Source organism: Toxorhynchites rutilus, chromosome 1 (assembly GCF_029784135.1).
Source record: "Toxorhynchites rutilus septentrionalis strain SRP chromosome 1, ASM2978413v1, whole genome shotgun sequence".
Lineage (NCBI taxonomy): Eukaryota > Metazoa > Arthropoda > Insecta > Diptera > Culicidae > Toxorhynchites > Toxorhynchites rutilus.
Genome location: NC_073744.1, coordinates 107,517,654 through 107,534,909, shown reverse-complemented (window position 1 = coordinate 107,534,909; position 17,256 = coordinate 107,517,654). Strand labels below are relative to the sequence as shown.

General features: G+C 40.5%; 1 protein-coding gene across 1 annotated transcript; it reads right to left on the bottom strand.

Moving 5' to 3' along the window:
• Positions 1-4,242: 4,242 nt before the first annotated feature.
• LOC129771036 (cell division cycle and apoptosis regulator protein 1-like) lies at positions 4,243-16,523 on the bottom strand. Its single transcript, XM_055774285.1, has 11 exons — positions 16,388-16,523; positions 16,138-16,325; positions 15,546-16,081; positions 15,301-15,488; positions 14,730-15,242; positions 13,695-14,127; positions 13,248-13,383; positions 5,358-6,614; positions 5,058-5,293; positions 4,679-4,794; positions 4,243-4,620 (listed from the first exon to the last, which is right to left on the bottom strand). The coding sequence occupies exons 2-11, from the start codon at positions 16,250-16,252 to the stop codon at positions 4,335-4,337; spliced, it is 3,816 nt and encodes a 1,271-aa protein (XP_055630260.1). The 5' UTR covers positions 16,253-16,325; positions 16,388-16,523; the 3' UTR covers positions 4,243-4,334.
• Positions 16,524-17,256: the final 733 nt, after the last annotated feature.

Sequence of the window (17,256 nt, the reverse complement as noted above, 5' to 3'; positions counted from 1 at the left end):
GAACAAGTCATCGAACAAAACGGTGCATATTTGACTTAAAACAGATGATTGTAACTAATTTTATGAACAAATGAAAATTCAAAAAAAATACCGCAGGACTTTGTAGCATAAAATTCTCAGTTGTACTCTCATTTTAGTTTGCTACACGGGGCCTTAGCTGACTATTTAAGTCGGATCAGCCGGTCACTACTCTCTCTTATACAATAAAACGCCAGATCAGTCGGTCACTATTTTATCTTATTTCGAGCAATAAAACAATAGATTCTATTTCGTATCGCGAGTTTTACTAGAAATTTATATATTTTTCAACGGTAAAAATATACGGAAAACATACGTGCTACAAAGGTGTTCAAAGTGCGTAGGATAGGGTCCGAACATTGGTGCCGTGACCAGGATTGGTCTGGTCAACGCAGGACGCATTACTTTGGATACCATTGTTCATCGCTATTTCAGCGCCAAGGCGCCATCGTTCACCGATTGCTTCGCTTGAGAAAGGTGAAAAGGATAATCACCAAATTGCTGCTAGTTCTATTGTTTGCTGTTTGTTGGACGATCACAATAAGTTTGATCGACTGACCATCCATTGGGCGACGGATTCGATCGAGGATCTGGAACTGGGCTGTAGGACCTAAGCAGTGGTTCTACGAACCCGTAATAGTTACCGGAGGCGCGTATGTACATACGATTGCATACAAGGCATGTTTAGCCAAGCTCAAACGGTGAGTACTTGGTTGAAGTAGTCGTTATTCGACGGATAATTCTGCGACCATTTTCTTCCACTCCATCTTCATTGCTTTGTATGGAGAATTGGCGCCATCCTGTACGACGGTGACGACGCCGCCGAAAATCGAGGCATTGTACTAGAAGGAATAATATTCTGGAGGATCTGAAGTTTTACTGTAGGAAGTTTTATTCAATCATACAAGGCCTATTCAATTAGGCACACAGTTTTCACACGACGACGGCTAGTACGAGATGACGAAAAAGCTGAAGCAGAAGCTGAATGTACGCGACAACATAGTCGACTTTCTCGTTCGTACGGATCGTTTCCTGAAACACTATGATCCGGCCAACCACGCTCTCCAGGTGCAAGCATGGATCGACAAACTCGACGAAAAATGGGAAGAATTCGAGGAAGTAAAAGACGCAAATAGAGGAGCTGGAGGAGCTTGAGGAGGAGAGGGCGGATCAGCACACGAAGACCCGGGCCGAGTTCGAGGAGTTGTACTTCAAGGTAAGGGCAGGGTTGATATCGAAGTTACCACCTATCACTCCACTTTCTCCCTCCACATCTGCCGGTGCCACTAGTCGTATGGGGACATGTGCGAGTATTCAATTGCCGAAAATAAACTTGCCAGAATTTAACGGGGAATTTGAGAAATGGTTACCGTTTTTTGACACCTATAAATCGCTGATCCATGGGAATCCGGATCTGAGCGCTATACAACGTTTTCATTATTTGCGAGCGTCTTTAAAGGGTGAAGCGCTAAAAGTTGTAGATGCATTCCCGATGAGCGAAGCGAGTTACGGGGCTGCTTGGTCCGCGTTAACTAAGCGCTATTCAAATGTATACTTGCAGAAGAAGCGCCACGTCAACGCTCTGCTACAGTATCCGAAATTGAAAAGGATGAATGCAAGTGGGATTCATGATGTCATTGATTGTTTTGACCGACATCTAAAAATCTTGGATCAATTGGGGGAAGTAACTACGGGCTGGGGGGCGATGCTGACACAGCTGTTAATATCGAAGCTGGACGATGTCTCGCAAAAGGATTGGGAAGAATTTGCTGTGAAAAAGGAAGAACCTGCGTACTTGCACGTGATGGAATTTTTGGAGGGACAAACACGAATCCTTGATGCGATAGCAGTCGACCAGCACTCCGAAAGTGAACATGCTCCATTTTCTTCTACTCCCCTACCGTTTAAGAAACCAGTGTCGAAACTGTCGGTCCATTCAATGTCGGAAAAATCTTCGCCGAAATGTGTGTCCTGTAGCGGTTCACATTACATTAGTAACTGTCCGGCTTTTGTACTAATGACGCTGGATAAGCGGTTCCAAGTCGTAAACTCGAAGAAGCTGTGCAGCAATTGCCTTCGTCGCGATGCTCAAGGAGGACAACAACGCGGCTATCGAGTGGCCTCTAGCTCGCATCATCGAAGTCTACCCTGGCCCCGACGATGTAGTCAGAGTAGTGGAACTACGAACACCGAGTGGAGCCGTCTACAAACGTCAGGCTTCACGTGTTTGTCTATTACCATTCGAGAAGATAGCTGCCAACCCACTACTCACTAGTGCAACTCCGGATGATATAGGAGGAACACTGAATTCAAAATAATAATGAATTCATGATTGTAATATGTTTAAGTCAAATGAATTCGTAATTGATTTTTTGTAAATTCCTTAACAGAATTTAGGTGGCCGGCATGTTAGGTAGCTTGATACGCTCCATCCGAGCGCCCCCCGTGTAGCATAAAATTCTCAGTTGTACTCTCATTTTAGTTTGCTACACGGGGCCTTAGCTGACTATTTAAGTCGGATCAGCCGGTCACTACTCTCTCTTATGCAATAAAACGCCAGATCAGTCGGTCACTATTTTATCTTATTTCGAGCAATAAAACAATAGATTCTATTTCGTATCGCGAGTTTTACTAGAAATTTATATATTTTTCAACGGTAAAAATATACGGAAAACATACGTGCTACAAAGGTGTTCAAAGTGCGTAGGATAGGGTCCGAACAATATGCATAGTCAATTTTTTGGAATTTTTCTAATCATCTCAAATTTTCTCCAAAGTAATCATTGTAATTTGGGTAAAGATAAACTCGCAAAATATATGGATGGGGTGGATCTGATCAGCCATTCTCCCGTGATGATATTTTACACGTACGTGGGAAAATCCTTCTTTTATATATAAAGATATGCATAGTCAATTTTTTCGAATTTTTCTAATCATCTCAAATATTTTCCAAAGTAACCTATCATTGTAATTTGGGTGAAGATAAACTCACAAAATGTATGGATGGGGTAGATCTGATCAGCCGTTCTCCCGTGAAGATATTTTACACGTACGTGGAAAAAATCCTTCTTTTATATATAAAGATATGCATAGTCAATTTTTTGGAATTTTTATAATCATCTCAATTTTTTTCCAAAGTAACCTATCATTATAATTTGGGTGAAGATAAACTCACAAAATATATGGATGGGGTGGATCTGATCAGCCATTCTCCTGTGATGATATTTTACACGTACGTGGGAAAATCCTTCTTTTATATATAAAGATATGCATAGTCAATTTGTTCGAATTTTTCTAATCATCTCAAATTTTCTCCAAAGTAATCATTGTAATTTGGGTGAAGATAAACTCGCAAAATATATGGATGGGGTAGATCTGATCAGCCGTTCTCCCGTGATGATATTTTACACGTACGTGGGAAAATCCTTCTTTTATATATAAAGATATGCATAGTCAATTTTTTCGAATTTTTCTAATCATCTCAAATATTTTCCAAAGTAACCTATCATTGTAATTTGGGTGAAGATAAACTCACAAAATATATGGATGGGGTAGATCTGATCAGCCGTTCTCCCGTGAAGATATTTTACACGTACGTGGAAAAAATCCTTCTTTTATATATAAAGATATGCATAGTCAATTTTTTGGAATTTTTCTAATCATCTCAAATATTTTCCAAAGTAACCTATCATTATAATTTGGGTGAAGATAAACTCACAAAATATATGGATGGGTGGATCTGATCAGCCATTCTCCCGTGATGATATTTTACACGTACGTGGGAAAATCCTTCTTTTATATATAAGGAAGTCGTTTGCTATCTTGAAGAACAATGAGTTGAACTATAATATTCTTCGCGGAACGGGAATTGAATCGGTATGTGGGCGCTGAAAAAGGCCATATTCCTTAGGGTGACCACTATGCCCCCACTTCCCCTACTACTGTGAATACACTCGATGGACAGTCACCTATCCCACCATCATTGAAAGGGTACCGTTTTCGCTGCTCCGATTTCTTTGGATCTTCAGTTTCATCACGGAGTGTGTGAGGTGCGAGAAAAATGAATTCTTGGGAGAGAAAAACACCTCGATGCCGATAACCGTAACGAAGACGCGAACAAATGCACGTTCAACTACTTTGAGATATCGGCGAGGAATAATTTAACATATTTTTTTTTCAGCAGATCATCATTGTTCTCAGTATATTTTACGATAAAATCTAAACTATATTTTAATTCATACCAATTCAGATGATGTATTCTTTGAGAAACAGAATATAAATGTTTTAATTGTTAATCATATTGCGAAAAAATCGCATTACTTTTCCTCATTAGTGATAGTTGAGTCGATAGGCTTTTCGTTGGATGGCTGCCCTTTCTCCGGAACATCCTTACCAGGAGATTTTTTATTAGCATCAGTGTCCTCTGGTTTATTTGCATCGTGGCTTTCCATCATCTTGGTCTCGCTGTTTGTTTTAGCTACGTCCACATCAGAAGATTCTCCAGATTTTTTATCAGCCTTATTTTTTTCTGTGTTGTCTTTAGCAGACTCCGCTTCTTTATCCTTGGATCGTGCGTCCTTTCGATTCGAGTGCTCACGCACACTGCAAAAAATGATAACCGTAAGTCAAGTTGAAATTCAAACATCGTTACAATATGGACCTTTCACGTTTCGAAGAGGATATCGAAGAAGATCGTTTCCCTTCGGAGCGATTCATAACCACACTAACTCGATCGTAGACACTCGATAGTGTTGAGAAATATTCGTTAGCTTTTTTCTGTAACAGAAAGGAATAATTTAGAAAGGGAATAGACAAAAATGAAGGAGAATGATAAAATTTGCCCGACGTTCAAGAGTCACATCTCTTTGAAAGAAAACACATATTCAGATACAACGGATTGCATTTGACCGGGAACTTTATCTAGTTTTGTTATCTTGCTTCTGACACACGAATGTTAAGAATTTCACAGCTTGAACATAGACCAGCGAAATAATCTAATTCATTTGTCCAATCACTACCCTGTAAACGACTGTGCTCACCGTTAACTCACGCAGGTTATGTTCTGCGTCAATAAGTTTCCGGGAAAGGCTTTTAAGGTCCGCTGACTGATCTTTTATTTTATCATTAGCACGGTTGTTATTTTTCAGCAGATCCGCATTCTGACGACGTAAGTCAATCAAGAGAAGTTCAGTGTCTTCGCGGATTTTTTCTGATCTTTTGATTTGTTCCAGCATCTTGGGTATGTCCAGTACACCCCCGTTGTGTACAACCAAACCTGAAATGAAATTTCACGCGTCAGAATATATGGAATTGAGTGATTTAAGATGCTTCTAACTAACCACCACATGTGTGAGGTACATCCTCATCGTTTTTTGATGCTGATTCCATTTTAATTCGTTTGGAATCTGGTTCCCCGTCATCTGATGTGTTTAATATCAGTTCAAGATTTGCTTTAAGTTGCTGCATATAATTGTTATTTCCAATAACTATGTTATTCAATTCATCTTCACTGATAATTTCATTGTTATGTTTATCTTCATTTATGGAAGCTTTGTCGTCTGTTTGCTTTGTATCAGAAACAGTCTCATCTGTTGCAAGTTCTTCTTTATCTTCGACTGTATTCTTGGGCTTATCGGTCAGTTTCCGGTAGTATAATGCATCTCTGGTAATCGCCTTCGACATCAGTTTGCGAATTTGTGAGCGAGACAAATTTAAACCCAGTGTATAGAGCAAGTCTTCAATATCTTTATCGAATACATAACCACAGTGACTAACGTCAAAGTATGTAAATGACAATAACAGCTCTCGATCAGCAGTGTAAACCTGTTCCCTTTCCTTCTCTTTCTCGCGACGACGGCGATCTTCATCTGAGGTGTCGTCCATGCGAGATCGTTTTCGTGAATCGCGATCACGTTCTTTGGAACGCTCCTTGTCTTTGTCATCATTTTCGTCTTTCTTTGGCTCAACATCCGTATCCTCTGTTTTTCCATCATTGACGGTTTTCTTGACCTCGCCTTCCTTAACACCTTCTTTATTTGTTTCCTTTTTGGGATCGTCTTCGTTTTTAGCTGGTAGCAAATAGAGAGCCTTGTAGATATTAAAGCCAAAATCGCGGGTGAGCATCTCATTGAAAAGCTCAGCAAATAGAGACACTTCGAAAGAATGCTCCTTAGTATCCTCTGGACGATAGTCAAGCAAAACAGACAATGACATAACTGCACAATCAAATTTACCAGATTTCGCTGTACGGGAAGGATGCACGATAATATGCGGTTGTTCTGGGAGGGAATATCGTCGCTCCAATAACTGACGCTCTTTCATTCTGAGTTTAACCGGTTCCGGTTTCTTCGATGATTCATCGTTCGATTTTTCTTCAACCTTAGTTGAATCGTACTCATCAATTACTGTCACCTCAGACATGTCTATGTTGTCCATAGTTTCAAACTCCTCCTCTTCTTTTTCTACTTTTCCTGATTTCCCTTCGATTTGAGTTTCCTGTTCTATTGGTTCATTTTCAGCAGCATCCTTATTGCTTTCAGCTGATTCTTCTTGTTTTAAAGCTTTGGATAATCTAGCCACTAGAGTGTTCTTGATACCTATATGTGTCGATGGAGAATAAAAAATTAAGTTTGCAACGATTAAACGAATGATATAAAACGTATTTCAATGGTGTAACAAATGTAGCATACATTATAACTGGCATTTGGAAATAAACATAATTGTGAATTTATAGCAAATTGAGGAGTTTGGTCCTGAACCAAACCCACCAAAACCTTCGAATTGTACAGTAAGTCACTTCCACTGTTTGGCATGTTTGATTAACGTAATTTGTGTGATTTTATTTTAAAATTGAAACTTGAACAGCACAAATAATAAAATTACACAAAAAGGTTCGCCCAAAAACTGGTTTACAGTGTTTACACGGTGTTTGAACATTTCATTAAACTCGCTTTCGCTTGTCAGATATGATCTTGCAGAAATTATTTCACTCGGTGGCACTCGTTTATTGTTACATGATACGAACCACGATTCATGATCTTGCAACGGATGAGAAATCTGTAGAATAATTCTTCGGTTCACAGAATTATCCCACAGATTTCTCATCCGTTGCAAGATCATGAATCCATTGGTGATTGATATCTTCGAAAATCTACTCCATCCTCAGTCAAGTTTTATGTCTTTATACTATGAGTACCTTACCCACGACGTGCACCCTTCACCAGGCATCTCCAACCAAGTTTGCTTCCCATACTTCTGCAATTCCTCTGTCATTTTTGATCTGTCCATGCGACAAAAAATCCATGGAATCCCAGATCACCTACGCTCCGATTCTATTCCGCCGATATTTTCGGCAGAATATGGGAAAGTTAGATCTGATAAAATGTTCTTTACTGACGGTTCATTCATAAACGGGTCCACTGGCTTCGGCATCTTCAATGAAAGTTCCAGCATCTCTTTCAAACTCAAAGATCCTTGTTCCGTGTATGTCGCTGAACTGGGTGCGATATATTACGCATTAAGGATCATTGAAACATTGCCCATCGACCACTATTTTATTTTTTCAGACAGTCGCAGCTCAATAGAGGCAATCCGCTCAATGAAAGCTGATAAACGCTCATCTTATTTCCTAACAAGAATAAGACAACTATTGAGTGTTTTGTGATATCTCGGCTTATGTCCAATCACTACAACCTAAACGCGCATCTCTATCGCATTGGGCTCGCAGCAAACAATCTTTGTGATTGTGGCGATGGCTACCACGACATCGAGCATGTTTTCTGGTCGTGTATCCGGTTCCATGCTGCTCGCTCTCAGCTCTTTAGAGCACTGAGAGCACAAGGCAGACAATCGGATATCCCCGTCCGGGATATATTTTTGGATTGCCGGGATCCTGATCTTCTGCTTCATCTATACCTGTTCCTCAGAAACGCCGATGTCAACGTTTAATGATGTTTCCTTCGTTGTGTCCCCGTTTCATATCCCTCCTATCCGATCGATAAACTTTTACTCAGTCGCGGCTACACATACACACTTTTTACAGATGCACGGGCCGAAGGTTGTGCAGTCCACTGATCATTCAACAAGAGCCACAGGTTGTACCGCTCATGACAACTCTACACGAGCTGATGATTGCGCCGGCTAGTGACCATTCTATCATGGATTCCTCGAGGCGAGAAAGACGCACCACGCTAGATATGGGGAACAGACTAGGGGGGCGTTGCTGATTAATGGTCAGCTGCATCCCAATATGAAGTATCCCGTGTCGGGCACACGTACAGAGCATCGAAGACTGCAACATACCAATTATGAGAACACTTGTAATACTAACCTCGAGTCAACCGCGAGTATTCGGTTACACATTACTAACATAGTTGTAAGACAAAAAAAACTGGACGCCCGCGAAACAAGGAAAACTACCGCGAAGGACAACTCTGTCATAAAGTGAGCCTCCAAGAAATATCCCATTAAGGCCTCGAAAAAGATGCGGGACGATCTGAACCTTTCCGTGAGTTCCCGGACAGTACAGCAGCGGGAGCTAGGCGGTAAAAGCCCCCGGAAGATCCCGATGTTGACGCTGAAGCATCTGAAGGCGCGGCCGAAGTTAATGAAAAACCACTTCGATTGGATCGATACGGAGAAGGAAAAGCAGTGGCAAAATATACTGATGAGACGAAGGTAAAAAGGTTTGGACGGGAAAACATGGGTCCATCGCCCAATAGGCTGAGCTTACATGCAACAGCATACCACGAAAAAATTCAAGCATGGAGGAGGGGGATAGTATGGTGTGGGGTGTTTCTCTTGGTACGGCGTTGGCCCCCTTTACTGGGTGGATAAAATCATGGATGAGTGCCTCTACGCCCAAATCCTAAGGAATGTCGGACCGAGTGGGTCCGATCCGAAGTACACCGCCAGTACCGTCAAAAATTGGTTCCAGGATAACAAAGTCGACGTCATGGAGTGGCCAGCGCAGTCAACGTATGTGAACCCTATGGAGAACCTATGGGATATCGTGAGAAGGTCGGTGTACACGGAGAAGTCTAAGAATAAGCAGCAACTGTGGGATTGAATCCTAGTTTGTTGGTACGCCATCCCGGTGACCACGTGCCAGAAGCCGGTGGAATCCATGACAAACCGGGTGCGTGAAGTGATGCGTAACAAAGGCTACACGACCAAGTACTAATCCTAGAAGCTTTTCACGGTATGAATTTTCTTGTTTTAATTTTTTACCATGAATTTTGAACCGATTTTAATTTTTGTTTAATTTTGTGTTTTGCGCCTCAGACAAAAGTTTAAGATTTGTCGGTCGTAAAGTTTTGGCGATTTTTTTTTTTGAATTCATTCATGCTTTGATAAACCGTTCAAAATATACAATACGAAGCTACCCAAATTCAAGAGTTTTTCTACTAGCTTTTGAAAGACCAGTTGCAGCTCGCGTAATATGCCGTAATATGACAATTCACGTTTATACCATCCATTAACACAAGAAGAATTTCGCTCAAATATTTAACTCCCAGGCCTTCTTTAAAAGTTGCATGTTGATCTCTGATGCTTGAGAATGTCCCAAGAAAATATTTATTTATTTATTTATTTATTTGGTAAATCAACAGACACTTTCTGTCCTAATGATATTAATGAAAATTTCTTATCATAACAATGAAATTTCGCCGAACCGCACTTCGTGAAATATGGTAGTCGAAACCCGAAGCTACTTTGTTGAACAGCCGCTGCAGGCCTTGAACGGCTGAGTTGCATCCATAGCTAGTACGACGGAAAGGTACTCGAAGGAAGACGTAGTTTCGTAGAGTTCGAGATTGAATGTTAAAATTGATGTTTTCGAGGATCACTGGGCATTCAGTCCTAGCCATCAAGACGTCATACATCAATAAGGCGCGGTTTAGATCTCTCCGTACATGTAGCGTTTCTAGACTTATTAGTTGGCATCGGCTCTCGTAACTTGGAAGCTGATGAGGGTTGTTCCACGGTCGATGCCGTAAAGCGAACCGAATAAACCGTTTCTGCACGGCTTCAATCCTGTTGACTCCATTCAGGTAGAATGGATTCCAAATCGATGAGCAATATTCCAGCGTAGAGCGAACTAAAGCACTGAATAGAGATTTCAAGCAATAGACATCGGTGAAATCTCTCGCAATACGCATAATGAACCCAAGGCTGCGGGAGGCTTTACCTACGACGTAGTTGACATGTGCTTTGAAGTTGAGTTTGGTGTCCAAATAAACACCCAGATCCTTCACACATTCGACTTTGTCTAGTGGAACACCATCTAGATGATAGTCGAAATGAATTGGATCTTTTCTTCTTGAGAAAGTGATCGTTGAGCATTTATTCGGATTCAGTGTCATACGATTGTTCACACACCATATCTGGAAAATTTCCAATTGCCGTTGGAGGAATAATGCGTCAACCTCAGACTTCACGTGGCAAAACAGCTTCAAATCGTCTGCGAAGGAAAGCCGAGAGCCCTCCAAGACTAGATTTACATCATTGAAGTAGATCAAAAAAATCAAGGGACCGAGATGACTTCCCTGAGGTATTCCTGATGTAGCCGAAAATTCAACAGAGAGGCCATCGCCAATTTTCACCGTGAGAGAGCGTCCGGTCAAATAGGATTTCAACCAATGCAGGAGATTTCCGCTGAAACCAAGCTTGTCTAACTTTTGCACTGCAATATCGTGGTTGATTTTGTCGAAGGCGGCTGACAGGTCGGTGTAGATAACATCCGTTTGGTTCACACCATTGGACATTCCATCGAATATGTACGTTGTGAAAGAGAGAAGATTCGTTGTGGTAGAACGCTTCGGCATGAATCCATGTTGATCGATGGAAATGTATTGCTTGCAATGGGAAAATATCGGTCCCATAACTACGAGTTCAAAAAGTTTAGAAACCGCGCTCAGGGCAGAGATTCCTCGATAGTTATCAACGTTCATTTTGTCCCCTTTTTTGTGGATCGGAAAAATGTATGCTCTCTTCCAAAGCGACGGAAAGATACCCGTTGACAAGGACAAGCTGAACAAAATCCGCATTGGAGACATCAATCCAACAGCACATTTTTTAAAATCAATGATGGGATTCCATCCGGTCCAACAGATTTCGAGGATTTCAATTTGTTGAACGCTGATTGTAGCATTGAATCGTCGACATCGATGCGGAAAAAAGAGTTGTTCTGAAGTGGAACACTTCTTGTGGCCATTGAGAGTTGCTCTTGAGAAAGGCTCTCATTTGAGAAAATGCTTGAAAACTTCGCTGAGAAAAGATTGCAAATCCCTTGAACATCAGACGCGCTTTGTCCGTTAAGGAACATAGATAATGGAAGTCCAGACTCTTTACGTTGCTCATCGACGTATTTCCAAAATGATTTTGGATCTCTTCTAAACTTTCTTTGAACTCCACGTAGATATATTGCATGACATCGTTTGCACGTTCTTTGGTACTGATGGTTCAGTCGTAAATAGTGTTGCTTGAAGATTGGGAGACGGTTCTTTGAATATCTCCTGAGTGCAGCCCTCTTGGCAGTTTTGAGTCGTCGAATTTCGATGGTTTGCCACGATTGGTGAGTAGATGAATGTCTATTTTTCTTAGGAACATGCCTGTCAGTTAGGTAGCTCATGATGTTCGTGAAGGTTTGAACAGCACCGTCCACGTCGTCCTTGTCCAAAATTGCGTTCCAGTCAATATTCAAGAGCACATTAATTATGCTACTGATGTCAGCATTTTTAAAATCGTAGTAGACGGCGATAGGAACGGCGCTGAAACTATTCGCAGAGACTTCCAGTGCTAAACATAGTGGAGGGTGATGAGGTTCTAATTTCACAAGAGGCGCTGGTGCTACCAATAGTGTTGGAGCTTCGTCAGTTTTACTCGCAAAGCAAAGGTCGAGCATGCGGCCGTTGTCATTACTAACGGAATTGATTTGCTGAAGCAAGTTGGAGCTATAGCCATCTAATAAAGCGTTCGTACCCGCATGAAATGTCGATTTGGCCGGATCAGCGAACAGAAATCTTCCAGACCCTATTCGCCACTTCAGATCTGGGAAGTTAAAGTCACCAAAGATGATAATTTCATCTGCTGGAAGCGCACGTGCAGCTATTGTTGACAGCGATTGTAGATGAACGTCGATCAATGCGGTATCTCGAATGCGATCGGGAGGAAAATACACAACGCAAATATACAAAACTCTCGCTGCTAGTTTTATCGAAACCCAAAGAGAGTACACAAACGTTAAATATTAGCTGAGCGGTATATGGGTACTTCGCGGTCACGGTCACTTCAAAACATTTTTTTTTGTCACGACCGAGCGCAGGGAATAACAGAGAATTCAATTAAAGTCAGGCAAAATCAGGGAATTTCGTCACCAATCTGGAAAAAAATTAAATTCCGCCAATTAGAATTTTGATTATTGCAGTGATTAGAAAGTTAATGATAACAAAAAAGTTGTATTTATCCAGTTTGATTCTGTATGTTTTTCAGTATATTAGGGTGCCAATGAAAATGGTCATCTCGAATTTCAAAAAAATTGCGCCACTCTTCCTTGAGTCCGATTGAGCTGAAATTCGGCATAGAGTGTTTTTTCGAGGCGGTGAACGTTTTGTATAGGGTAACTTTTTGAAATTTGAAGGTCGATTTTTTCCCATACATTCATTGGCACCTTATTACTCAGCCATCAGAACCAATGTACCTGATGATATTCGCATTGCAAATATTGCTAGTTGAGGGAACTTTTGTTCCCACCGACATGTGTTCCCTAACACAGCCATCTAAACCAAGGTGCCTTACATTACATGGCGTTGTTCAAATTCTTTACTTACACAGCAAATATGTTGAATTCAATGGAATTCGAAAATTGTTTCATTCAATCAATTAATCAATACAAACGAATGATTACCGAACCAATGGTAGTCTAACGTCAACCTTGCTGTTATATCATATATATAACCCACCCATTTTCTCCAAAGGGAAATATGAGGGACGCAAACAAACTGAAGATATGCAACAAGCAAACACAACAGCTCGAAAAACCCTGACAATTGCACCGATCGCTTTCACTAGATCGATGCTATCGGCTTGCTCGGTATCTGTAATGGTAAAATGAAGCTAACGAGCAAAATTCTTATCGACTAGATTTCTATAATAGGGTCCAATGTTTTAAGTAGAGATTGGAATTTCTTTGTTTACTTTAAGGTGTAATGTATCATGCGGTTCATACATACCATCGGTCGAAAGATTCCTTGCTTCAAGCTCGATCTTTAAATCAGCTACCTTCATTTTCTTCAAATCCACCTTTGTTGTCGCATTGGTTGAATTATCCTTCGTATCAGCATTCACGTTAGTTTCATCGGCACTTTCCTGCAAACGCACATGAACAAGCAAAACAAGAAACAATGAATAAATGAACTTAAGGCTAGCTCCAACATACTGAAGAAAGAATGCGTTAAATGTTGCATATAAACCACTTATTCGGATTCCGCATACTTTGATCAATCTTTGGTATTTGATTAATCAATATGTTTGCTAACTTCACACAAATATCTTTGAAGTTTCATGATTCGATGGCCTAAGCATCTTAATAAACAGCTTTACAATGCAAATATACGCCAGAGAATCTTTACAACTACAAAAACCCAAAAAAAATGGACATAAAATGATAATGCATATGCCTTTTGATTGTCTTCTGCTGCCAGCTTGATATCTGCACACTCGGAAGATGACGGTTGATCATTTGGAGTATCCTTATCCTTGGCGGCGGGTTCGGAATCCACCTCGTTCGTGCTGGATGCTGCTACACGGTCAGAGGAAACTGTATCGGCCTCGGAGGAACTGCCAATGGTTGCGCCTTCAGCTGGAATCTGTGACGTCGACGATTCCCCACCTGCTGCCGTAGAGTTCGTCGCACTGTCAGAATTCTGATTATTAACTATACGCTCTAAGCGCGATTTGTAACTAAGACGCTGCTCATCCCACTCGACTGGTGTTGGCTGACAGGAACGTACATCGGGCAGAAAGATAACCACCGTTTCAACACGTGCTGGAATCAAACGACCCTTGTGGTAGGTTTCTGAACGACGATAATAGAGCTCCACGAAACGGTACCTGTGTTGGTATATAGTAGTAGTTGAGTTCAGATTAAATATTAGCAGTCAACAGGATGGATGGAGATTGTGTTTTCGTTAAGCTCAATCGATACGTGTCTAGAGGAATTAAGTGAACAAATAAAAAAAAGACGGAAACCTTACTTTTAACGGGGTTTGGGTGAGTTAGAAAAATAACTGAATGTTTACTTGTGGATTGGTCACAAAATTAAATCAAGTCAGTGTCAAAATTCAAGTGAAAAACAGAGACTCATACTTCTGTCTAATGATCACCATAAAAAATTTTCGACTAATATAAAACAAGATTATATCTAATTCTTGAGATTTCAGTAAAGTGTTCGCTTGCATACTTACACTTTTCATTTGTGTGGAAACATATATATTATGAATTTGGTTTCTACAAATACGATTCGAGAATATACCCACTAATCAAATTTTGATTTATATATTCATTAACAACATTAATTTGAAGTACAGCTCAAATGGTATAAATGCAGTATAACATTTAAGAAGTGAATCATGATCAGATTAACCGGTAGCAGTTCCCAACAAAAAATAACAAACAAAAACAAATTCAAGTAACTCTTGGCACTAGACACTTACCAACGGGTACAATTGGACAGATCAATTCCAGTGAGACCTTTACAAGTGCGAATGGCTGTTTTTATGAGCACATTCGGATTAGAATGAGGATTTTCTCCGTCCAGCGAAGGCGACCATGCTCCGCCAATAGCCATTGTTTCATTTTTTCCTCGAATGCCCACTAGAAAATTTATCAATCTCGTGGGATGCATGAAATCCCGCTCATCTTCGCAACGGTCACGTTCTTCAGTAGTGGCAAAACTTTTTTGATAAATTTCAGCCATTGGAGGAGTGCTCATCAGCATCACTTTGGCACTGTATAGGTAATCCGCATCTGGCGGTTCAAGATTGTTATCCGTCGACTGAAGTGGTTCCACATCCTTGTGCATTACATGAAAGGCGCAAGGCTTTTTTATTGAAAACGGTTCGTTGGGTGGGAACGATTCAGCCCAATGTATCTCTGATGTGAAGAAGTCAGATGGAACGTAAAGTGTGTGGTAGCGACGACGAAGCTCCAAAATATCAACAGTTTTGCTGCGAATATGCATTGATTAACATTTGGAGAGAAAAAAAATATCACGATAGGACTTACAGTGTTAACAATTGCTTAGGCATTTGGACCATATAACGGGGAATTGGACGAACCTTCCTACGTTTCGGAGAAATCTTACGAATTGGGCTTCTTTCACGATCTTTACGATCACGCTCAGGCGTGCGGTCACGCTTGTCACGGTAACGGTCGTTATCCCTGTCATCACGGCGCCGACGACGATCGTCATCCTGAAAAGCGAAAATCTTTTAGGGACTCTTGATGATAGTAATTATAACTAAACATACGTCAACGTCTCTCTGACGAGAATCATGATTCGTAGAACGATGTCCATGACGTTCCGGCGATTTTCGTGGAGAATATCGGTTGCGCCCGGATCGGTCACCGCTCGAGCTGTAGTTAGAAACATGTCTCGGCTGATTGATGCTGCTGGATGATGAAGCAGCCTGCAGTACCTGTACTCGTGTAGCATTCCACTTAAAAGGCATATTTTGATTGTAAGCTGCCTCAACCAATACGCGGTCGCCCACTTTAGGGAATGCACCTTTGCAGACATTTTTATGGAAAAACACTTCTTCGTCGATGAAGCCAAACTCATTCTGCACCTTCGTGATATGACCGGTTCCACTGAACACGCGCTGATTTGGGTTAAATTTTGACGTAGTTTGATTCACCTGTGGAGACGTTTGAGCCTGCGGTTGATTTTGAAACGCAATAGTGTTCATGGGCCGTGACGTTGGATATTGAACTGTCTGCGAATATATTGATTGCTGCGATAATCCCATCTGCGGCATCAGTTGCAAATTCTGTTGTTGTTGCAATGCTATGAAAATGAAATATGAAAATATAACATCTAGCTAGAAAAATAAACAGACATACCAAGATTTTGATTGAACACAGGTTGCGCTTGTTGAAAGCTTACAATTGCTTGCATACCGGCAATGTTCTGCCCGGTATTACGCTGCCATGGTGGATTTTTCTGACTGAAAGCCATTTTGGTTTTCTTGAGTGATCAGGAAAATTTTTCACACGCGATTAGAAATGAAATCACGTTTCAGATACAATTCCTAGAGAAAACGAAAAGCTATATTTACATAAGGTTGCACACAAACATTATTTCATTGTATACCTCGAGGATCTCTTCAAAGATAAAAGTATTCCTTTTACAAATGGAATCTTTTCGACGGTGATCTCAAAGACGAACAACTGGAAAAGAATGATTCCTTTTTCTTGTCAACAGAGATGCCAAATTTATTTGAAATGTCTGCAAATTGAATAAATGTCTGTAAAATATGTTTTCACACTGAGAGAAATAATCAGTAAATATAACGAATTTTTGACTACCAATCTATAGTTATTTTCATCCATACTAATAAACATATATGGGGCTGTCCACATACCACATGGACAGAAAAAGCACCATTTAAGACGCCCGTCCCCCTTCGTGGACAAGCGTGGACATTTCCTATACCCCTACCCCCGTTGTCTACGTGGACATCCCACCAATTTTGGAAACAGTCGAGAAAAAAATTAAATTGCACCCAAATTCCATTTTAAACTTCATTCTGTTTTCTGTCCTATATTTTTATTGATTAAAGTATTAATTTTATTAATAGAAGTGGTTTGTTTTCACTTTCTATTTTTATCCAGGAAGGTTATTTTTATCGCAATTTAGTTTCTTCCGGATAATATGTGCTATTATGTAGTATTGACGTTTTCCCTCTAGAATCTATATCAAAACATTACTTGTGAATCTAATTTCGATTTTTCATGTGGTTATAAACCAACGTGAGAAGACTGAATTGTGTGAGCTTTCATTGAATTGAAGGGCTTCGCTAAAAAATAGTTATTAAAAATTATCCAAGAAAAGTTTTCACAGAGCACATAACTTGGTAGGGATGGTGCATAGCGGATACAATAACCTAGTCAAAACAATGAAAATGCAATATCATCTCGTAATTGATGGTTTCATCTACTAATGATTCCTGTACAACTCCA